This window comes from Polypterus senegalus, chromosome 2 (genome assembly GCF_016835505.1).
Source record: "Polypterus senegalus isolate Bchr_013 chromosome 2, ASM1683550v1, whole genome shotgun sequence".
Classification (NCBI taxonomy): Eukaryota; Metazoa; Chordata; class Cladistia; order Polypteriformes; family Polypteridae; genus Polypterus; species Polypterus senegalus.
Window position 1 is genome coordinate 176,702,780 of NC_053155.1, and position 25,654 is coordinate 176,728,433.

General features: G+C 36.6%; 1 protein-coding gene across 1 annotated transcript in view; it reads left to right on the forward strand.

Moving 5' to 3' along the window:
* tbx19 (T-box transcription factor 19) overlaps nt 1-25,654 on the forward strand; it is a 101,803-nt gene that overhangs the window by 66,631 nt on the left and 9,518 nt on the right. Inside the window, exons 4-6 of the mRNA XM_039744966.1 lie at nt 17,394-17,455; nt 21,057-21,118; nt 25,447-25,632. Coding sequence (XP_039600900.1) covers nt 17,394-17,455; nt 21,057-21,118; nt 25,447-25,632 — 310 coding nt within the window. The remainder of the gene's footprint in view (nt 1-17,393; nt 17,456-21,056; nt 21,119-25,446; nt 25,633-25,654) is intronic.

The window sequence follows — 25,654 nt, forward strand, 5'->3', positions numbered from 1 at the left end:
TTTGGTGCACTTCGTTTTTGTTCTTGTATCTACAGTTTTTTTCCTTGTAAATATTTTTGACATTCTTTGGACTTTGTTACATATGTAGTTTCCTCCTGAGCTCCTTTTCTTCATTTAGGAAGACTACCAATTTTTGTGTGTATACATTTCTGTCTGTATTTTTCATTTTTGGGGACTGGACACTTTACCGTATACTGTATAGTGTTCACTATTTTTAATTGGGATAGTATTTCTGTTGTTTTGTTGCACCTGTAAATAAACCCACTTTTGGAATTACCACCATTTTGTGTCTGTGTCTCCATTCTCCATGTCTGACTTAACAACAATCTGATCCTGGTCGGTCCTGCACTACAAGATGCCCACTGTGTGGTCTTGTGCCAACCTTGCCACTACACAGGGTGTCACTTTGACAAAGGAGGTTTTCTAGAGTTCTATTTGAAAACAGAAAAGAATGGTCATCTTGAAGTGGGTCTAACTTTATATGAATGCTCAGAATTTCTAAGACAGAGGTAGGTGTGTTCTACTCTTATCACAACAATAGAGCAATTCAACCAGGGGGACCTTGGGAATTCTGATGCTTCCTATGTGGACTGTTGCTTTCCCAGCGTTAGTTAAAAATCTAGTAGCCTTTTCTCAAACTTGTGCAGTGACATAGGTTTCTGGAGCAGAGAGAATAAAAAAGGTTAGCACAGAAAAAAACATTGATAAAGCTGATGACTGCTGCCCTGTGTTTCCATATTGGGTTAAAGAAGTTTATTTATAGTGTAAGGAAATCACCAGATGTGCAATTTGCCACATTCTAGGAACATCCTTTCTTGTAATGGCTCTGTTCTTTACAAATAAAACAAGCATCACGGTCTGCTCCTGAACATTGGACTCCTAGAGATAACTGAAGTCAGGTTTCACTACAGTAACCCTGAGGCTGTTATATGAAGTATTAGGTTTGTATAGATAAAATCCTTTCCTGCTGTTTCTTTACTTTTTATGTGCTTTACATGTAATGGTGTACTTATGCAGTCTATATTGTGTTTTCCCCCATTCAGCACAAGACACTTTCTTATACAGTCTTGCTATCCAGGAACAAACAGAGGCCTACAAATTAGCTTCACCCTGGAATTATTTTCAAATGCTTCATTCATTCTATTCCAGTGTTCATCCTATTCTTTCTTTTACACATCCCTTAAACTATCCCCACATTCACTAAATAGTTATGTATTTTAGGAGTAGCCTCTTCTAAAATCTGCAATTTTTTTACATCATTCTGCCTAGTTCAAACAGCAGTGCCTGGAAAAGGCTAATTGTTTTCTTAAAGCAGTGTGCCCTAGCAGTGCTTTAAAATGTTGCTCCATATACACATTGGCATACGGATAATAATAATTTCTGTAACAGTATACCAAACATTATCATATGCAGTTTTAAAATCTGTGCCTATATTTACCAAGCATCTCAGATTAGGGAAAAGGCAGGAACAATCCCTGAAGCATTGACTGTTAAAATAAATGTACCCATTATCAGGCTTTATTCTCATTCTGTTTGTGTGTCTCAATCTTTCCATCTCTGTGTTCATTACCATAGTATTCATGATGTTGCAAAGTGGCTGCCATTATGTGCTGCTTAACACAATATCCAATTTTGTTATGTTTTCTTTTGTTTTCTTCTACTGTGATTATTGTTATTATTATTATTACCAGTAACACACTTGACTTAGTCTTCATACTCTTTCTCCGTATGTTTAGCATTTGTTTGCCCAGTGGTTGATGTGCTTGCTGCTTCCTGTGCAGCTCTTCTTTTCTCTAGCAGCCCGCTTCTTCTCTTCTTTCAATTGCATCTTTTCGTGTTAAAACTGATTAAGTCAGTGTTTGTGTTGCAATTACTTAGTACGTTTTCTTTCATTTTTCACTTAAGCTGGCACTAAAGTCTTCAATCTGCCTCAAGAGTGATTTAAGATATGAAGAGGTAGGGAAAGTGACGGCGAAGGTGCGAGGGAATGAGAATGGCAACCGTACACATGCGTTACACGGCCACCTGCTGCCGAGAGTTGATTCTTTAATAAAGAAAATAAAAAGAAGAATAACCTTGGAGGTCACCCCAAAAGCAGATAGTAGAATTCATGTTGTATACATTATGTGTACCAAATTTCAGGTCAATAGGTTAAACGATTTGCGAGCTACAGGTGAATTAAAATCCTGGACAAACAATCGGACAGCCACGGTAGCGTATTATATATAAAGATTATTATCTTTGTCATGAAGCCACAGCTTTAGTATAAGAAAACTACAAAACTTCATCCTGAGTGCTACTTTTACAGCAAGGAGTGCTGTAAAACTGTAATGTATTTTCAATTGTGACCTCCTACTCCTCACTGATACTGGCACTAGGGTGCTTTATAGCTTCTTCTTATGTCCTTTTCTGTGGTAGGACACATTCTTATCCTAGTGTGACTTTTAATGCAAGTCTTTAGAGTGATTCTGAGACATTTAATAAATACAGCCCCTGGCACTAATTTGACCAGGTTTTGAAAAATTGTTTTATTTTTGTTTTTCTCTCACTGAAGCTTAGTCAGGGCACTGTCACTTTTTAAAGGGTTAGACCCAGGGGATTAAGACCAGAGTGGATGAGTGTCCCTCTCACTGGATTTCATGACATCTCAGGTTAGGTGGATGAGGAGAGGTTGAGGACAACGAATAAAATCATCTGAACTGCATTCAAATTATGTGTCTTATTCTTTCATTTAGTTAGAACAGACACATCATCTCTTCACCTGTTTCAATTTACTTGCGCCTCCTCACTGTACTCTAGCACGTCCCAACTTGATTTCTCATTCTACTTGTCCTTTTTAATTCATTCATCCTTCAATTTCAGTCTCAATCCAGGTGGTTTGTCATGTGGTGGGTGCAGCAACGTGCTGTAAACCTCTTCAGTTTCAGAACTGTCAGTTCCCTTATCCCAATCTTTCCTATTTTTACTTGCACAATCCATCAAACAAAACCAGCAATCCATATTTTACTATTCAGTACATCCAGTAGTGCCCTTCAGCAGCTAACTTTTGCCCCATACCTATATGACATCCATAGAGCTGATGATTTGGGTCTGTTATTTTGGATACTTTCAATAACTTTTTTTTTCTCTTTTTAAAACCACCAGCCCAGCCCTCTATGAGAATTCCCTACTTAACTTTCAGTCATCAAAACTTTAAAGGACACACAATATGGATTCTAGAAGCAGTGGTACCTATTTACTGGTTCACCAGCTAGAAGCCCGATTTAACCTGTTCACGATGAGCCTTCCTGTTGCCAGTGTTATACCTTTTATGGATGCCTAACCTGTCCATACTAGGTGTGACCTGGTCTTTTTACCTTTACTTTTTACCTTTACCAGGACTAATGCCATTCAGACATTTATATATCTATTGTCATTGGAACCTAACGCCAACCCTTGAAAACCCTCAAGCTCTTATCTTTCACAGGAGTCCTCTTTTACCATCAGGCAGCAAAAAGAATGGCATATTTAAAAAAAAACTGAGCTTTTTAGAAAAGATGTCCCATACCCTTTATACAGTTTATGCCAAGCAGATGTTTTCTCAGGTCGTGATAGCTGTACAGGAGGTTACCTAACATTTATTCCCATCTATGCCTGACTCCAAAGTTGTGGAAGAAACAAATACTTCACTTTTTGTTTAATTAAAAGAAAGTCAAGAAACTATTATTTAAAACTATGGTAAGATCCATCCACCTTCAATGAATGAAATATAATTATGAGAATATATTACACGATGCCCAGACTATCTGTCTAAAATTTGAAAAAGTTCCAAATATTCTTTGATGCCCAAGTAATAATATACAGGAAATATGTAATTGAGCATATAAGGCTTTGAAGGTTAGATAATAACGTACCAATGTACTCACAAGCGTGTGCAACTGGATTTGTTTTCTTCTTAAAGCATCAACACACCATTCAGAAATCATAAAAGTAAAAGGGAAACACAGTGAAATAAATGACCACAGAGCATTTATTTAATTATTTAATGTTGATATGCATTAGTACTGTATTAAACCAGGACAGAGTTAAGGGCATTGTGCTGTTCACAGTTTACCACCTCTACCACAAACCTTTTTCTCTCTGACATGGCCACATATAGGCTCAACATTTTTCATTATCACAGCCTGAAATAAACATTTTACATAGTACTCTGTTTGTATATGGCATGGCTGTTGAGAATTTTCCATGATGTCCTCACAGACTGTTACTTAGCAGAGTGACAGAGATTTTGTTGTCATTTTCTTATAAGGGGATATTAGGGGATCATTAGGCTTGGTAGAGCTCAGTATGATTGAAGCTGAAATTGGTAAAAAAAAAAAATCACGAGGCAGCAATTACCACAAAAGTCATTTCATAAGGCTAAAGTGTAACCAGATTCTACACTATTTTGCAAAAGTGTTAAGTCGCTCACAAAGTCTTCTCTTTATTTTGACAAAGTTAATGTGCCCATAATACTTCAAAGCAATTTAATACAACATATTCTCCATAATGTCATGTGTCATGCCTATGGAAACAAATAGGCTACTTAGCAAATGTCTTATTTTTCTGTGATGATAACAAAGTTATTAGTCTCACCACACCCAAATAAAGATTGTGATTGATTCTCACAAATGAACACATACACTAAGTAAAGCAAAAAAATGTATTGTCTACTGTATGTCCGTGCTTTATTAAAGTTGTTTGAATTTTTGCCTATCCAGTGATGTGGTTCAAACAAAGCATTTTCTTCTCAAATCTCAAAGTCTTCTCTGTCTATGTCTTTGTCTCTCTCCCTCTCTCAAACCTGACATCACTCTCTTCCCAGGAAGTCTTTGCCCAACTATCTTCCTGACTCATTTAGGCCTTACTAACATAGGACATAACATAAGGATACTTTGAACCCTAAAACTTTTCCTGGGGTTATTATCAGCAAATCATCAGAATTACTTCCAGTTATTATTTAAGGAACAATCACATCATTCAGCCTTTTTTATCAGTATTTATTGTTAACGATTTGCATTGTACAATGATGTTATCACTCTGCCATTTTGGAATTTAGTTCCACTGGTGTCCTGCATGTATACGTGTGTATGATGTTGATGAGACATGGTCATGCAGTTTTGGTGACCATATTTAGGAACAAGCTGCATTGACTGAATGTTTTGTTTTATTGTTTTTTTTAATAAAATAATTATCTTGATTCTAGCAAGATAAAGTTAGTTTTTCAGACAATTTCTTTTTGAGGGTTTTTCACTTTTGTGTCTGACCACCATATAACCACACTTACAGTATAGTTCCATACCCAAGTAGGCTTTTTTAATTAAATGAAATCACAACACATAAAAGGTGTGCAGTGTATTTACAGTATTGGTGTGACAGCTGAAACAGAACTGTGGCAGCAAGTAACACACACAATATACATTATAACCTTAATTTGTACACATATCAAGTGAAAGCAGTGTGATAATATTCATTCATGTATCCAAGCCTGCTGGATAACGACCTGCTCTCCTCAAACTGTGCTGGAATAATAACTTTGATGTGGTTCCAAAACAACACAGACATGACTTTATCACAACCACCACAATAGTAAAGCCCACAGAATGGCACAATATGGCTTGTTATAGGAATCATAATACAATAAAAGAAGATAATTTTAATATAAGTGAAACCTCTAACAAAGATGAAACAATTATGCCAAGTGTCTTTCTCGTGAGCACTGACCCCTCATAAATATATACTGCTCAAAAAATTAAAGGAACACTTTTTAATCAGAGAATAGTATCAAGGCAATGAAATTTCTAGGATATTCATCTGGTCAGTTAAGTAGTGGGGTTGGGGGGCTTGTTACTCAGTTTCAGCTGCTTTGGTGTTAATGAAATTAACAACAGGTGCACTAGAGGGGCAACAATGAGACCACCACGAAAACAGGAAAGGTTTAATAGGTGGAGACCACTGACATTTTTCCCTCCTAATCTTTTCTGACTGTTTTGTCACTAGTTTTGCATTTGGCTACGGTCAGTGTCACTACTGACATGAGGCAATACCGGGACCCTACAGAGGTTGCACAGGTAGTCCAAATTCTCTAGGATGGCACACCAATACATACCATGGCCAGAAGGTTTACTTTGTCTTCCAATACAGTCTCAAGGGCATGGAGGAGATTCCAAGAGACAGGCAGTTACTCTAGGAGAGCTGGACAGGGCTGTAGAAGGTCCTTAGGTCCTTAACCCATCAGCAGGACCGGTATCTGCTCCTTTGGGCAAGGAGGAACAGGATGAGCACTGCCAGAGCCCTACAAAATGATCTCCAGCAGGCCTCTGGTATGAATGTCTCTGACCAAACAATCAGAAACAGACTTCATGAGAGTGGCCTGAGGGCCCGATGTCCTCTAGTGCTCACTGCCTGGCACCATGGAGCTTGATTGGTATTTACATTAGAATACCAGAGTTGGCAGGTCCACCACTGGCACCCTGTGCTTTTCACAGATGAGAGCAGGTTCACCCTGAGCACATGTGACAGACATGAAACAGTCTGGAGAAGCCGTGGACAACATTATGCTGCCTGTAATGATGTTCAGCATGACCGGATTGGTGGGCCAGTGATGGTCTGGGCAGGCATATCCATGGAGGGACACACAGACCTCTACAGGCTAGACAACGGCACCTTGACTGTAATTAGGTATCGGGATGAAATCCTTGGACCCATTGTCAGACCCTATGCTGGTGCCGTGGGTCCTGGGTTCCTCCTGGTACACGACAATTCCTGGACTCATACGGTGAGAGTATGCAGGCAGTTCCTTCCTGGAAGATGAAGGAATTGATACCATTTACTGCCCTCATGCTCTCCTGACCTAAATCCAATAGAATACCTCCGCAACATCATGTTTTGGTCCATCCGATGCCGCCAGGTTGAACCTCAGGCTGTCCAGGAGTTCAGTGATGCTCTGGTACAGATCTGGGAGGACATCCCCTAGGACACCATCCATCGTCTTATTAGGAGCATGCCCCAGCATTGTCAGGCATGCATACAAGCACATGGGGGCCATGGAAACTACTGAGAACGATTTTGAGTTGCTGCAATGAAATTTTGGCAAAATGGACTAGCCTGCCACATCATTTTTTCACTTTGATTTTTGGAGTGTCTTTGAATTCAGCGCACTGCAGGTTGATAATTTTTATTTCCATCAAACGATATGGCATCCTTTCATTCCTAACACATTACCCAGTCCATATCAGTATAGATATCCAGCAGGATTTTTTCCCATTGAGATCTGATGTGTTTTCAAAGTGTTCCTTTTTTTTTTTTATTAGTTTATATAGGGTGTTTTGGGTTGGTCAAAGATTATAGGCTACAGCACTGATAACATTTCCACAATACTAATAACAATAATGATAATAATAATCCACAGCCTAGTGTAGCATAGGAGAAACAGATGAAGCAAATAAAAATAGCAATCATGATAAATATACTGCTAAAGGCAAATTTAATTCAAAGTATAAGTGCCTTTTCAATAGAGCAAACATAAAATTTAAATTAAAACTATGCAAATATTGCCTTGTTCACCATCATCTTTGATTATTGATGACACTCTTCACAATCACTATTGTAACACTAAAAAAATTATCCATTTTCAGTCTCTCAATGGAAAAACTCTCTGAAATTGTGAAATGATTGGATGGTGATACTATAATAATAATAATAATAATAATAATAATAATAATAATATTGATACATTTTATTCATATAGCACCTTTCCCATACTGTGTTCTTTGCATACATTGGCAAGGATACAGTAAACAGAAATCATTTGTTAATGTTTAAAGATAATCATTATTTCAGTTTACTTCAATTAAACTTTGTGATTATATGAGACTCGTCAATTTATCTGTTTATATTGTTGATGCCCCAGAGGATGGTTGGACATCCCGCCCAGGACAGAGGTGGAGTTCTTACCTGGCCGGGATGCCATAATGGAAGGATGGACTAAATGTGTTGAATACCTGGTCGGGAAGTCTTATGATCACTGTCCTGGGTGGGATGCCCAAAGATCACAAGAAGTGGCAGGAGAGCATAGCAGGGAGCAGTCCATGCTCCACTTTAATAGGTGGCAGTGTTCCTCTTAGAGAGTCCCAGTTTGGACACCTGAATAACTACATGGGAGTTGGAGTCTAAAGGAGCAGCCCTGTAGGGATCCCTGATGGAATATAGACTTGGGACTGTGTTTTGAATGTTCGTGCTTGGGGCTCATTGGCGCCCACTAGCTTTCACAATATGTTAAAGATTATGATTTTACTATCACCCTCACCCAGCTATTTGTTATTTTCACAGAAAAAATTAGTAAGCTACATTTGATAAATTCTGTTTATGCTGTTGCTCGATAGTGATTTTTTTTCACTCATGAGACACAAATTCAATCTTTTTTTGTAGAAATGTGAAATGCAAACAAGAAAATAAAGGAAGTTTGCAGTCTAATTGCTATGTGATTTCTAAGAGAATCCTGTAGGTTTCTATGTATAGATCTGGCAGAGATGTTTCCACTCTAACCAGTTTTGAGCAGTGATGAATCTGCAGATATCCTACACTGTAAACAAATTGAAATGTGCATGTCAGCATTTTGCATATAGCTGATATTTATGTTTATTAGGTCACACCTTTCTGATGAATAAATTTGTAATAATTTTATAGATTTTGGATAAATATCAGTAATCAATCATTTACAATAACTTGCAAAGGTGATTTGAATAGTCAAGCAAAAAAAATGTATTTGAGCTAAAAATCGAATTTGCAATTTGAACATAGCCTTAATAGCATGTAGCAACATACAGACTCAAACACAGGTGGTATGGACTTTTCAACCCATTTTTACCATTATGACTTTTCTCTAGCATTGCTCTGGGATTTGGGAGGGACAAATGCATCTAACAAAAAGACTTTAAATCCAAAAATATATAGCAATGTATTGAATTTACATAATTTAATTTGCTACAAAGTTATCAAAGAACATCAGGGTCAGCTTCAAAATATTTTAAATAAAGAAATAGCAATTGTAAAGTGGAAGATATAAAACATAGCTCTTCAACTATACTATTTGTACAGAAACAGAAGGATACTCATGGACAGAGCCAAAAGAAGGTTAAACCTAAACACTTGTGTATAAAAGTCAGCTATTATTTTCCTGTTGTAAGTCATAATTTAATCATGAGCCTGACCATCCCAAGTATGATGTTAACCTGCATCCAGCCCTGCAAGTGGGCCCTCCAACCAGAAATCCTGGGAGTTAGTAGCAGAATTGGAACTCCATCCACCATAAAAATAATAAAAAAAAAACTTAAGACTGTTCCACTCCATCTGAACTAGTGCAGTGCTGAGGTGTCATCCATTGCATGGCTGTCCTAATCTGGGATCCTGAGGTGGTTTGTCATGTGGTGGGTGTGGCAAGATGCTGTATCTGCACATGCTCCTAACCTCCTCCTCCTCCTGAGTAACCTCCAGGTTGCAGAGCAAATAAATATGCTGTCTTTCATTGATTGTTTTAATTGATCCTGCTGTTTTGACATTTTTGGTTTTGGGGTTGCTTGCCTAGAAAGTGGTATTTCAGTCACAGTGAAAGATAATAAAAAATGCAATCTCTCTTTAGATGGCCTGGCCTTGCAGTGTGATGTTATGCCTTATAAAAGGGAATGGTGTAGCTCCACTTGCACTTTGTCTGTGTACAGTGTGGAAAGTGGCCCGGACACACACAGACAGACATCGAATGTTCACCCAACACACGTTTATTTACAGTACTATAAACAATATTTACTTCAGCGCACTTTCCAGTGCCTCCAGCACCATTCCTTCAATTTCCAGGGCACACAGTCAAATCGCCTTTCTCCTGGCCGCCTCCAGTCCTCTCTCCAGCTCCGTCTCTCTTCCACCCAACTTCCGCTCTCGACTGAAGGGCGGCTGCCCCTTAAATAGGAACCCGGATAGGCTCCAGCTGCTCCCCGGCACTCCTCTGCGGACACGCCCCAGTGTGGCGGAAGTGCCGGCTGCGCACTCGGAAGCCGTCCGGGTGTCCCCGGTCGTCTTCCCCCCAGCACTTCCTGATGTGGCGGAAGTACTGGGCTCCAGGGTTGTTCAGGTACCGGGGCGCTGCCTGGCGGTGGCCACAGGTCCCTACAGGGCTGGGCTTCCAAGCCCTTTACCCGTGGCCCCCAACATAACCAGGGCGGATGCCCCCTCGTGGTCTGGAGGAGGTACAAGCTCTCCTCCGGTCCTCCTGGGAGTCCCGACCAGGATGCCACAACAGCTACTAGGTGACTCAATACAAGCAACCACCTCTCTTCGTCTTCTGTTCCAGACATCAATGTGCAGATGTGCAGTATGAAAGACACCACTGTACAGGGATTGTCTGTTGTGTAAATCATGTGACCAATTCATGTTGGACCTTTGATTTATTTCTGTCTTGATTTGACCCAAAATTCATCTGTTATCCTATTTAGTTTCAGCATTCCACTTTCATTTACTTTTCTCATTTCTGCGGATTCTCCAGGTGTTGCCTGGTTTCATTTTCTTTAGGGTGGTCTTCTTGATTTCTACTTACTAGTATAAAAGGCATGTTATAATATTCACCAATAGATTGACTAACACTTACATTATATAAAGGCAGATGCTCTACATTCTTGAATTATAATGTCCCAAAGTCAAAACTAAATGACTCTTTTATCCAGTACCTCACTGAACTGCTTGAATTAAAAGGGTTCTCATCTATTTCACATATACTTAAAGAGCATTAGTTGGCCAAAACAGCTTGATTATAATGTGTGACTTGTAATTTTATTTTTTAAACTTTCTATCACGCCTTTTGTACAAGAATAGCTTCCCTAAATTTAAATTGAGTAATACTGTATAGTAAATAGGAAACTGACATCCATTTTTGAGTCTGTCTCTCTACTTCAAATGAGATCTCTTATATTTTGAACATAGATCTATAAATGACATCTACCCTCATTTATTTGAGTATCACCTTTCCCAAATGATTTTCCTTTCATGCTTGAGTGTGCCAAATCTAAACCAGGCACCCCAAGTGTTTGAACGCAACTCTTTTAATTGAGTTCTCTCTCATATTTCAGCTCAACATCTCTAAACTGAACAAAATTGATTCACCTCTCATGCTTGAATTGCCCTCTCACATTTGAGCACGGCCTCTCTAAATGTGATTGAGCCACAACTAAACATGTTTATATTTGAACAAATCCTCTTGCATTTAAACACATCACATTATTGGTAAATGCAGCCTCTTCTATTTTAAATGTCCTAAATTTGACTGTACAATTATACACTGTGCTTGCTGTGGGCATCACAACTTAACATCTGTCTTATGTCCTTCAAATTTGCTAATTATGCTATGTCAGAAGAATTTCCAAAATATTGTTTAAACAGCAAAGTTAACAGTGGTGTACTCTACAGAGGAAATGATTTGTCAAGAAAAGGCAGTGCTTGTCAAATGCATTGATTAGCCAGTAACTACCTCTCTGCATCACCAATTCCAGATGTTAATTTTTTGTACAGATGTGCAGTATGCAAGACACCCCTGTACAAAGATTGCTTGTACTGTACCGACAACCTTTGTGCAAGACCCAAAAGACCCTTACAGGCAAAGGCCACTTTCTAGACAAATAATGCAAGCACCCACCTTGCAGTACAAAAAACTAGATTCATGTTTAAGACACTTATGACCTTAAAGGAGTTCAATGAAATAACGAGTTATTAGTTTTGTCAGTTAACAACAGGTTGAATTGAAAAGTTGTAGCTGCTACTTTCAAATATTAAACTGTAATCAGGAACATTCTGTAGTGTGACCAAATCCAGTGTTTAATTAGTTGTCCGTCAAGTTAGTTTGTACAGATGTATGTTATATTTATTAAGAAGGAGCTGTTTATCAAAAATACTTTTATTAATCAAAACATACCTAGTGTCAAGAATTTGTATGTTATAGTATTTGTAGCATCATTATTTTCTTCACTATATTTCTATGCACATTGCTGTTTTGTGAGTTAGTTGCATGGACAATGCCATATTGTTTTAGCAACAATCTCTATTATAAATAATGTGGTTTATGACCTTAGAATAACATCACACTTCTTCTATAACAAAATTTTCAGTAGTGTGTCCAATCTTTGGAAAGAAGTGTCTTCTTCAAACTTAAAACTAGCGCTAGTGAGACAAGAGCATATAGGTAGAATTAGAATCTCTGGACTTCTTCATTTTTATATGTTTTTTTTTTTATTTCTCTGTGCTTTGACATGTGGTGCCCCACTGTCTTTTCCTTTTCCTTCCCACCCTCTTTTTGATTTTTCTTTATCCCTGTCTCCTCATTCCAAACATGTCACACTCTTCTGTTACTTGCCTTGTATGACGCTACCTTCAGGCCTTTACCATTATCCATCCATCTACTCAGTATAAAAGTGTGACCTCCTATTTTGAGACCCTTTATCTTGGAACACTATTTTAAAAATATCTCTCTTTCTTATAAAAACCTTAATAATCAACATACCTAGTTTAGGTTTGTACTTGGTCTTTAGCTTATACTATGAAAGCTTTATGGTGTATGCCTGGCCATTAACACCTACAGTATTTCCTATTTTTCTCTCTTCTTCTCCTAGCTCTTCCTAATGGTTTTTCATCTCAAAGTCTTTTTCCTTGACCCCCTCTATAGTTATTGTTTTCTCATTTCATATACTTCTTCTCCTGCACCTTTTTCTCTCTCTGTATCTTTGCGGTCAAGCTGCCACTCGTCTCTCATTGGAAATCTCTTTAAAAGTATTTGTCTGTTGTCGTCTCAGGAATTGCTTTTTATATAAATGTTTTTTTTCAGATTCTCTGAATTGCAAACAACATATCACCCAGTTCCACTATGGCCAGAGGACCTAATCACATAGGGACCTTCAAAGCACATACCACCCCTCCCATCATACATATTTTAGTTCTTTCCTTACTTCGTTTTATATTCACCTTTTCACATAGGGCTTGGTTTAAGTATTTACATGGGTGCGGGGGTGTTTAACTAAAGAAAATGTTTTGTTGAAGTTCATAAATATTTCACCACAAAAATTAAAAAACAAAGAAACCACATACAAATCAGCCCTTACTGCCCTGTTTAGCTTGGTTATCCAGGTTCAGGTAGCAGTCCAAAAGATCTGCTGATTTACCTAAAACCACATTACTTCTGACTATGCTACTTCCTTGCTGTCATAAACCTGGGAGTTCCTAAGTATAAAGTCCCAAAAAACTAAAAAACAAAGGCTCCACAAGTGGAAGGATTCATTAATCTTCAGCTTGGGGTAAATAATCCTTATAAATAAAAATATTAATTTTCCAACAATGCTCTGTAACAATTAAAGCTCCAAGAAGCACAAAAAGGCCCAGAAGGAGTTACTTGCCTGAAGGAGTCAATCCCGTATCAAACATGTCCCAAAAACACAAATTCAAAGAGAGGTCAACAATTAGAGCAAGAGGTCAAAGTAAATCCACAATAAGAAATCAACAACAAAAAAATCATACAGACTTACCAACACCACTGCATGGAATGAACTGCAAGGGACTGCTTGTTTCCACAACCACCTATAAAGGTTTGAGGAAATAACCAGATACTGAAATGAACAAAAAAGACATAAAAAAGGAATATGAACTTTAGGCCAGGGGAGGATCCCTTGCTGAAACCTAACACCTGTAAATTAAGCCTTTACTTCAGAATGAGCCCTCCAATCTCAGATGAGTTCACATGGAGTAGTCAATCACTGAAACCAGGGTCAGAAATGTTCTCTGAAAGTCCTGGGAGATCTAATATTTTTTTTAATGTACACCAAAGTATCCCTGTTGCGCAGTCCTAACAGAGTGAAGCAGTGAAACGCTTTAGAGGGAGTCTTCTGTAACTGTGTAACAGACCTGCCTCCTCTTACTCCACACTGTTTTCACCTTCGTGTTCTCTATATGGTCACTCCTCACCTAATGTCTTCTCGACATCTACTGTACATAATTTCAAATTAATCTCAAATGCAAGATTTCTTTGCTGGGAGGAAGAGGGATTCATAACTATTAGCATAAGAATATAAGAACATATAAAATATGGTGCTGAACCAAGGTTTTTATAGTTTTGCATTTTTTACTGGTTTTATTTATATATTATTTCTGATCTTACTTGAAAATTCAGTTCAGTTTTAGTTTTTGTTTCTAATATATTTTAAGTTTTAATATAGTTTTTTATTCACAAAAACATTTTTATTTTATATTTATATATGTATATTAGCTTTACTTTTAGTTTTAGTGATTATGGTATGCTTAAAGAGTCAGACAAAACTGCAGACTTAATAGGTTTAAATATTTGTTTAATTTTAATTTCTGTTAAAATGCAAAAGAAAAACAAACCAGATACTGAATAAGAACAATTTTATAAGATGCTTATTTTTTATTATTTGTGCTGAACAAACTGCACTTTTGCATGCAAATAAATCAGTCTAGCTAGATTAAAGGATAATTTTGGTATTTTCAAGTGAAAGTTATTTTTACAAATATGGTATATATGCATTTGTCATGTAAAATTGTGGGGACTGGGGCATCACCGGAAAATAAAAACTTAAAAAACATATTAAATATGTTTGAGACAGCTGTTGAGTATTGAGCTGCATCTTTTAATTACACATATTGTAAAATAATTCATAAGTGTTATTTTTTAACAAAAATAGACCAATATTATGAGAATCTGGCAATTTTAAAAGGAGACCTGTGAGCACAACATCTCAATACTTCTTCTGCAATAATCTTTCAGTACCAAGGGGCATAATTTCTTTCTCAAACACCAAATCACAGTAAACATTTTGTACCATGTGGTTGGTTTTGTTTTTATTTACTTCATTGAAAGCAAAGTATAACTTGCCAGTACACAATTCAAAATTTACTTTTCTACAGTCCCACAATAACATTTACTCATGGGGCACATGTTAAATTTGGGGTTGAGAAAAGCAGCAAATATTTTGAATGACTGCATGTCTTGTAGACCTGCCAGTTTTACTGAACAAATTAACTTGACCCAACATGTTGCCCTTTGCAAATATGGTGTTAATAATAATAATAATAATAACAATACAGTAATAGTAATAATAATATTTTATTTATATAGTGCGTTTCCTATACTCAAGACACTAAAGTGTTAAAGTGTTTTAAGATGTTTAGGTTTGCTGTCTTGCATTATGTGCTCTCTAATTATTACAACTTTTCAACCTTTTTTTTCTCCCCCAGACACAAGTGATAGGGTAATTTCTGATGATTCTATATGTGAATTTTATGTTTTATTGTTTTTACCCTAAATCTCTACAGCAGACATTGTACTCTACTCCAAGACAATGCACTTTTACTATTGCCACTATTAATGTTGTATTAAAAAAAATTATATACAGGACTTTGTCATTTTCAACTAACCATGTTACCCTCTTAAGCCATCTCAATGATAGAAAGTTTATATGCAGAAATTTGCCACATGCAGGCTGATAAAGTCATGAAAAATCAGAAAAATAGACTATATTGTGTTCTGACTGATATGCCCATAAAAATTAGGTAGGGATTTCAGGGATAGGTGGCCTGTGGGCTTGAATCATTGTTTGGTAGTTGGGCACCTATCTATACTGAGGCAGCCACAGGAAAAACTAACGTGTAGTGTCAAGGCTTAGGGGTAACCAAGACTTGAATAGCCTCTACACAAGACCAGCAAGCAGTCCATAAGCAGACAAAAAGAGCAGGCAAAAAGAGAACGGAGGGCCCAAAACAAATACAGAAATAGCATGTGATATGTCAAATGCAGAAAATACAAAAATATGATCCTTGAACTATATACTTTTACAGAGAGAGGAAATGAAAGGAAGGAAGGAGAAATATTTTAAAACATTATTCTGACACTAAATTATTTTCACAATATCATTTTTTCCAGCTGTGAAGTCAGGAAAAAATATTTAAAAAATAAGAAAAATAAATTAAATAAACATACATTAAAAACAATAAAAGTATACATTAATGGGTTGTTTTTTACCAGTTTGCTGACTCTGGGCACGTCCGTTAAGCTATATCTAACGTTTACTTGTACTCAGTATATGTATGAGGTTTTTATCACTTCATTGTCAAAAGACCTTTCTAAAGCACAAGTGATTTATTTGTCAACACCATTCTGTTCAGGTATGTTGACTCTAGTAAATTTTGTAAATAAGACAAAAACAAAAAGTTTGAATTTTAATATAAATTATTGAAAATGAATTAACTTTTACAAATACAACTTTCAAAAAAACTTGCAAATTATAACAAATTGTCATTACCTGTATAACAATTTTAACTTTTTTTGGTAGTTTATTTAGCTGTGTTATCCAAAAGCCCTGAAGAAGGGGGCGTGGCTCCAAAAAAACACGTCGGCAAATTAGTATTTACATAACTGGACTTCTAATTGAAATCCACTTGATGATTGTGTAATTGACCTTTTTGTATGTATTGTTAAAAGGTCTATGTGTTTATTTTTTCAATGTGTAATGCATATTGCATGTGATATACATGTATTTACCATTTTTGCTCTTTATCTTCTTAGATCATTGTAATAAAACATTTTTATGTTTTTTTAATATTGTTTTTTTGAGGGAAACCAATTCCTTTGTGTTATTTATTAGTATTAAAGGTTTCCTGTGGTTGTATGAGACAGTTATTATATTGTGTTTTTTATTAATAGTTTTGTCTTTTATTTTATTTTGTAATTTATAATAATCACCTTTTGCTGAACACAAACCACTAATCACAACATAACTTTTCAGTTCCTGTTTCCAAAATGATGATGAACTGAGATTTAAATGTCACTTGCTCCAAAGCTTTATGATTTTCTGTGTGAAAAAATATTGTGAAAAAATTATGTCACATCTACTTTTAGCCCGTATCCCAAGTTTAGTTATAAAGCAGATTTCAGTCTTATTCCTTGTATTTGTCCTGATTTCTCCCTGGCTTCAGTTAGTATAGGAAAGGCAGGTCTCACCTTCAAGAAGCAGCTCAACATTCCTTTTCCTTAACTAGCCACCTTTATCTTATTATCTTAGGCACCATCATTCTGTGGCTTGCCTATCTATCTGCTCAGGAATTTGGACATCCATATACCAGTAACATGACTGTAGCCTTCTATCAGACCTTCCTGTCATTGGCAGTATCTGTTAGATCCCATTAGCCTGTTAAATTATGGTGCACATGGTGCACATTTTAGATTTTATAGTTTTCACTAGTCATATGAAAAATACTTTGACATGGAAACAATGAAGTATAAGTGAGCCGAACAATAACATAAACACTAATACTAATCTTTTCTTCTAAAGATAACAGCCCTGAAGATCAAGTATAATCCTTTTGCAAAAGCATTCCTGGATGCAAAAGAAAGGTGAGTAATTTGTCACATACATGTTCAAAAATGACTGGAAAAGGTGTACTGGGTGCCACGGTTGAGGTTTATTCATGAATGAACTCATCAGTTCCAAATAAACTTAGAAATACTAAGTATTAGAATTAAAAATTTAAAAAACCTACGTGTATGGAATTGTAATTGAATGGGGATTTTTGAAAGCTGAATTTAATTCAATGAAATTCTGTAAAATGTCTTGCTGTTTGTTCTTTCTTATCACATATCTCAGATTACACAGTGATATATTTTTCCAGTAATGAATATCATGAATGTTAAGGGTACTATTAATGTGGTATTTAACGTATGAAAATGTTTCATTTAAAGTGAATACAATGAAAATAAAATCTGAAGCTGACAATAGAAAAATGAAGTAAGCATAGAAGCACAGAAATGAGATGTGCATATATATATATATACTGTATATATATATATAGTAGGTAGACACAAGGCAGAGATAAAGGGTCTGGGGCACCCAAAGGCAAACCCCATATATTAAAGAAACACGTGGTACCATGCAAACCAAACACGTGGTACCATGCTTTTCTCAAGACGTTTTGCTAGCAAGATGGTGTCAGTCCCCTCTAATAGGAATCCAGGTGGTCTGACCCCAGAAGTGATGTCAGAGTGGGAGCATTGTCAATCTTCCTTTCTGCAGAGGGAGAGAAAGATGAGAGAGCATTATTAAACAGTGCTCCTTCATGCCTTGGAAGTAAATCACACTTACCTAAGCCCTTAGGTTGCTTTCCAAGCACACGCATGTGACAATACAGTTACATGATATGATTACACATCTGGAAAAAAAGACATTTGTAAATGCAACCTACAGTATCACATAACATAAACCTAAAAGTGCAATAATTCGTAAATTATTGATGCAGACATTTTCTTTAATTTATGCATTTTCACCTATTTCATTGCAATAAATCATCATTACATCATCACATTTCTCAGCAATAAGATTATATATATCTCTCTGGTTCTTGGCAGCAACAATGAAAATGTGTTGTATAAGTGCCAGTGAAGCAGGAATAACTAGCTGTTGAGCTACATAAGTGTGGTGGACTGATTTCTAGCATATAAGTTGATAAATATTTTATACGTCTTTTTGTAAAGCAATTACAATAGCAAAATTAATTGTAATATTAGTGTTTCGGGATGCATGTTTTACTTCATTGATAAAAATAGCAATACTTTGATGTTTACTTAACCAATCTCCAGCCTTTAGGATCAACTCAGGATGAGGAATTTATGATGAGGGGAATGGAGCATGCATCAGACCAGCTAGGCAGGAGTAACTGGGTTTGTACTTAGACCCTATAAGCCATCACCTGCTTGAAGGCCATAAGCTGACTAAACAAAGCAACTGGTGGCTGAGTTGTACCTGAATTCTGTTTGTCTAAAGTATGGCTGTTTATGATTGGTTTTGAATTGGTGTCTATTCTGTACTACAGCGGTTTGTGTTTTTCTGAAAGAAATGTATAAAGTTGGTCACCACACCTTTACCTGTTGAAGATACAACTTTATCTTGGCAGACATATTGAGGCTTGTTTCAATACTCCATTTAAAGGCCATGTGATAGCAAAGCAACCTAGACTGAAGATAAGCCAAAAGCCGTCTCTCACCTCAAGAGGCACTGCTGCTTAGGTTGTAAGGATATAATGCTAATATTCACATTATATTCTGTTTCCTTAATATTTTACACTATTTATTATCAATAATACTTAATTAAATGTGTAACTTAACTCCTGCCTGGTTCCTTGCGCTGTCTAATTGCCTCTGGTTAAAAATATAGAAGGTAAAGGAAGAAGGAAGTGCTAAACTACCTGATCTCAGAGTAGTAAGTTTATAGGTTTTTAGACATTTTATTCAGGGCTACACATTAAAGAGTATAAAGAGGGAAAATGGGGTCACTATAGGACCTTACACAATAAAAAAGTAAGGGGACATTTAAAGGAATGATCCATATGTCAAGCAATTTCTTCCAAGTAAGACATGTAAAAACATATACATAATTGTCCTTCTGTACTTAAAAAATCTCCTAAAGTCAATAATCTTGACTTAGTTCAGCACAATGATGTTTTTTCTGGATAATGTTGTTTTACTAAAATTCCAAATTAAAATTGTTTAGGAAAATAATTTTGCAAAATGAAAATAAAAAACTCACATTTAATTGACAAATGATAATGAATTGAAATTGCGTCCATGCATCCATGACATTACTTATATATAAACATCTACGCGTGAAAGCATGTGTGTCTGTCTGTCCGGCCCGGAAGTGAGAGGTGGAGTTGGGTTAAGGGCTCCACCTCCAAAGAAACACATACAGAAGTGAGGCCAGCACATCAGCAGAATGGTATCCCTTTTACTTTTGCTCCAGCAACTAATATACAAGCGAGGAAAATTAAAACTCTGAAACGAAACCTCAGAAAAAAGACAAAGTCTCTTAGTCACTAATACACAAGCGACGTGAGCACGTCAGCAAAATGATACATCCTAGGAGAGAGATGCCTAGAGTAGTTCCTTTCAATTATCTCACATCTCTGCATTTCAATTTTTTTCTGACGATTTCAGTAGTTTCTAGGATACCGGGCTTTTTACAGCACGGGCTTACACAGCTAGTATGATATAATATATTTATTTAACTGTCTTTTATTTAAGTTAAAATGTTTATTAAATCAAGACAATCTATCTTTGAAGGTTAATTTCATGTAATTTACTAGAATTCATGCTTGTTTCCTGTAATTTCAATGCAACTCCAATTCTTTTTCCTTAAAGTTGGGTGCAATTCCAATTCCAAATCCAACTTCAGGAACTGTTATCGCAATTTATTATGCATTCAGAATTCAATTCATGAATGTCTGCAACTCTGACGGGTTCTTCAGAACTGGTTGCAGATGGTCAGTCTAGTCTTGCATTGAATTCTAAGTAATACTCAGAAACTTACAAACTTTACTGGTTTAATGGAAAAAAAGAATAAATGGAAAAGAAAAGTTCATAAAAAAAGCTGGTCACTATTTTACTTGATGGGTAATATGGCGCAGCTTCAGCTCCGTGTGTTGTTATTCAAGACAGGCCAAGTTAGTGAGTCATGGTTAGTTCTAGTGCCAGGATCTAAAAATGCATTTTATATGAAAATTGTAACAGCAAACTGCAGGAGTTAAAAGAGCTGTTTATGGCCAATATGGAAAGCCAGAGAAACAAGAACTATTTGTTAGTGTGCAATAGAGACAAACAAAAAAAAATACTGCATCCACTAATGAGTAAATGTGAGAGCAACTCACTTCTTCTGTGTTCCCTGGTTGTGTAACTTTAATCTGTAAAATAGAGCCACATTGTACAAGCAGTTAATCCAATATCCTAACCCTGCCTAGCTCACAATAACAGATATATTTCAGATCAAATACCACATTGCCTCACCCTAACATGTTTTGGATACTGTACCATGTGCGCTAATGTTGATGCATTCATTCACTGGTATTTAGTGTAACTCCTTAAAGACTCTGCTACTAAACAGTAAGGCATTCATACCATAAGGATTTTCATGAGCCATATATTAATGCTGCCTTTTGTCTCTCTTCAGAAATCATCCCAAAGACATCTTGGAAACCCCTACTGACAATCAGCACATGGGCATTTCCCATTGTAAGTTTCCATTTCTGGATTTTAATAGACTGTGTAGGGTATAAAGTGTCAGCTACAAAGTAGTTTTAAATCTAGGGAACTCTTGTCAAATGCTGGCCTTTTGTGGTTGTGTTTTGCCTCCAAATAAGCTTAACTCTAATTTCTTTACTAGTGATCACACTACTTCATTTTTGTATATTGCCTGTCCTTTTTTGTCTCACTTTCTCTGATGCCTAGTCCCATTTTTCTTCTTTTTCTACTCATTTGTTTACTCATTTATTCACCCCTCTGCCTGTTGTCATATTCTTCTGTAGCCTCTTCACTGTGTGCAGTCATATTTTTTTCCTGCTCACCGCTCTTCATATACTACATAATATGAAGTTTGACATATTCCACTGCATATTCTTGCTTCTTTCTATGTTCACACATTTAACTACCTTGATCATTTAATCTGCCCTCTCCTGAGCTCACTCACTTGTGTATAATATAAGCTCGGAGTGCTTGCAAACCCCCCTGTGTTCAGTTTTACATGCTTGTTTTTCAAACAGTGATACATAAATTCTCTGTGATTTAGAATCATCAATGTAGTATGTGATAGCACTTAGTAAATTCTAACAGACCCATATAACATAACAATTAATCATCTGAAGGATGATTTGAGGAAAGTACACATTTGACATTGAAGCAGAGTGCCTACAATAGACTCCCATATAACATAACAATTAATCATCTGAAGGATGATTTGAGGAAAGTACACATTTGACATTGAAGCAGAATGCCTACAATAGACTCAGTCCTAAAAACTAATATTATACAGTGAGAAATTATTCTGCATATTTTATATTATACTGTGCTTTTAAAGATCACAGCTGGACAGAAAAGCACCACGTTACAGTGGTGTGCAAAAGTATTCAATCCGCTTAAAAGTTAATTATAATTTTCTGCATGACAAAAGATTTGTACACATATTTATCCATTCAGTATTTGTAATGTGAACTCTTAAATGCTGTAACAATTGTAAAATAAACACAGGTACACTGTCAGAGGTTTGGGGGAATTCCCCATATACTGTCATACATAAAAAATGACGTCTTTACAGACAGAGTTAAAAAAAAGGAACTGTCACTAAAGGAAATGAGGGTAGCATATATAGGTGGGTCTGTAGGAAGTGATGTGTGGGAAGAGGCGTGATCTTCAGGGTTGAAACCAGAAGTGATGTTATTGGTTGGTTTCTTCAAATCTGCTGGGAGAAAGGAAAGAAGAGTTAGAGGGCAGTGCCAACCCCCAGTTCGGCAGGTAACTGCATCTATTTGAGCCCGTAAACTGTCTCCCAAATGCATGTGACACAATACATTTCCAAAGTCAAAATAAACAATTTTCTGTAGATATTTAACTGAAGAATAAAAATTAAAAAGTTAGTGTTTGTATAAGTATTGACACATCTGTGCTTTGAAAGCTCCAGGTTTACATAAATGACAAATTAATCACAAATTACAAAAAAGGTTACAATCATTTGATCATACTTAAATATAAATAGGTACTACTTGTGATTCCATTATATTTCTCTGGATATAAAAAGTTCAATTTGTATGGGTCATAGTCTTTGCTGGACAATCACCGCAATACTGAAGACAAAGGAGCATTCTGCTAATGTGCAAAGTCATTGAATTACACAAGGCAGGAAATAGCTACAAAAAATATTGAAGAGTTTGAATGTCCCATTAAGCAATGTTAGATCCATCTTCATCACAGCACCCAGACTCTTACTTGAACAGGCCGTCCCTTAAAAGTAAACATCAGAGCAAGACGTTGACTGGTGAGAGAGGCTACTAAATTTCCAATTGTCACTCTCAGAAGTCTGCAGTGCTCTTTGGGTGAAACTGAATTGAAGGTGCTTGGGTCCACAATTTCAAGAGCACTTCATACAACAGGCTTCTACAGGAGGGTAGCAAGAAAGAATCCATTCCTTAAGAAGGTCCAATAAAAGCAGGTATGGCATTTGATACAAACCTTGAGAACGACTCAATGTAAATGAAGTTTTTATGATCAGATGAGTCCAAAATAGAACTTTTTGACTAGATTTTAAAGACTTATGTGTGACGAAAAACTAATGATGTCCATGCCTCAAGAAACACCATAACAGTAGGGATGTTTTTCAAGTGATGGGACTGGGAATCTTGTCAGAGTTGAAGGGACAATGGATGGGCACAAATACCACATGATATTGCTGAAGAATTTGTTCATGTCTGCTCTGAAACAATGGCTCGGGAGAAGATTTATCTTTCAACATGACAATGACCCTAAGCATAAGGTCAAAGTGACACTAGAATGACTCAAAAACAGAAAAGTGAAAGTTTTGGAATGGCCCAGTCAAAGCCCTGATATTTAACCCTATTGATAATCTGTAGCACTATTTAAAAACTATCCAGAGGTGCCACCCCAAAAGCCTATATAAATCCTGCCAAGAAGAATGGGCAAGAATCACTCCTGAACAATGTGCAAAACTGGTACATACGTACCCTAAAAGAATCAAGGCCGTTATTGTAGTAAAAGGGTTCTAGACAAAGTATTAATTTTTAGGGCTTGAATACTTATGCAAACACTCACTTTTGCTTTTTTCTACTTCATTTAAATATTTGCAGAAATTAGTTTATTTTCACTTTGGAAATGTATTGTTAAAGCATAAAGCTGGCCCTCAGCATTGTTTCACTTAATGGAAAAATATAGGCCAGAAGGGCTGAACAAATGCTGTCCCATGTGAAAGCCCGTGAAGCAGGAATAGTTTTTTTTTAATCCAAGTTATCTATAAAACTCCTTCACTGAAAAATGTGTGCTTTGCCTTACTAAGCATGCAGCTTCAATGCTAGTGTAGCCTGACATGCCCAAGATGCTGTAAATAAGCACACCAGTAAAAAAATATGAGACCAAGTCATTCAGTTTCCAGATCATTTCTGAGTTAGACATCAACATACAGTCAGCCAGGCATTTGGATGAACAGACGCATAATTATTTGATGTCAACAAGATCAGAAGACAAGTCTGTTTTTTTCGGGGCCTCTATAGAAGCATTCACCTTCCTCAGCATACAAGCTATTCATCTACCTTATGCTGTAATCTCATTTTGAATTCTTACGCAGATTTCATATTAACAGATGAACATGAGGCAAAAGTGAAGAATATCACTGTTTATTCATGGTTAATATATGCTTTCATATTTTAAACTAATACCACTTTTTTATGTTCTATCCTCATCTTCAGGTTGTCATAAGGATTTTGGCAAAGTAAAATAAAGTAACATGGAACTCAGTGCTATGATGAACTGGCACACAGTCATAAATTTAAAAGTTAATGGTATTTTACTGAGGTTGGGAGCATGCATTGATAGCAAAGAGACTATCTGAGTTTTTGAAAGCTTCATTGGCAGTAGGAAAGACCCTACTCATGCCACTGTGGTAAACCAGAAGCCACTAGAAAACAGTACACCTTTTATGTGTGCAACATACTGTATCTCATAAGGACAACAGGCAGGGACCACCAGCACGGGCATAAGAAAGAGATGTGGTCTGAGTGGAAGTATCTAATGCTTCCCCAGAACACCAAAGAGCAGGTAACCCACCATTTGGCAAGGCTTTCTGCCTAAATAGAGACTGAGGCCAGAAAATTAAGCACCAGAGATGGCAGTTACTTTTGGACTCTAAAAGGCACACAGCCTCAAAAGGGAATATGAGGGATTTAGCTATCCTGATAACATTTCAAGCTGAAAGGGAGCAGCTGTACACACCTGAACTTTAAAGAGCAACAGAAGTTTCAAGGATTCTGAATCTGAAGAGTTTCGCCACAAATAACCTCTTTATTACATGGAGATGAGAGGTGAATTTAGTAGAAAGGATCACCTAGCAAAGCAAAAGAGGCTAGTATGTAGAGACAAAATAGAGAGAGTTGATGGAAGTACTTGAGCAAGTTCCTTGAGGGAGCTTAGCTAATCCTACCTATTAGATAACGGTTATAGTTGAATAAGCAAGGCCAAGAAGGTTTGCAGTAGATGTTTATTTTGTTTTTGTTATTCTCTTTGTTAATTCCTCTATTGTGTCTAAATCAATGTAATAAGTGTAATCTTTATTAAACCTATATATGTTCTGGTCTTTCTGGCTTTAATCTGGGCAAGGAGAGAGCCTCTAGTGTTCAAAATATATCATGTGTATATACACTATAGATACCATGTATGCCATAGACATAGCATATTAGTATTGTGGGATGCTCTTTTTATTGCACAATCCTTTCAATATTAAATAACATCATTTTTTTATTCACAATTTAATACTAATCTCATTTTATAACTTTTTATTTTAGTAGGTGGTTGGCTGATATCCAACTCTGACGCTTTGTGTGCTCCTGGAAGCCCTGGTTACCAGTACAGCAGTCCCCTGACACTACCGTCCAGGCACTCTCACCACAGCTATGAACGGTACCCCCCGCTGCGCACCCATCGCTCTGGCCCCTATCCAACATCCTACATCCACCACAACCACTCCCCAGGTAATACAAGAAAAAGAACAAT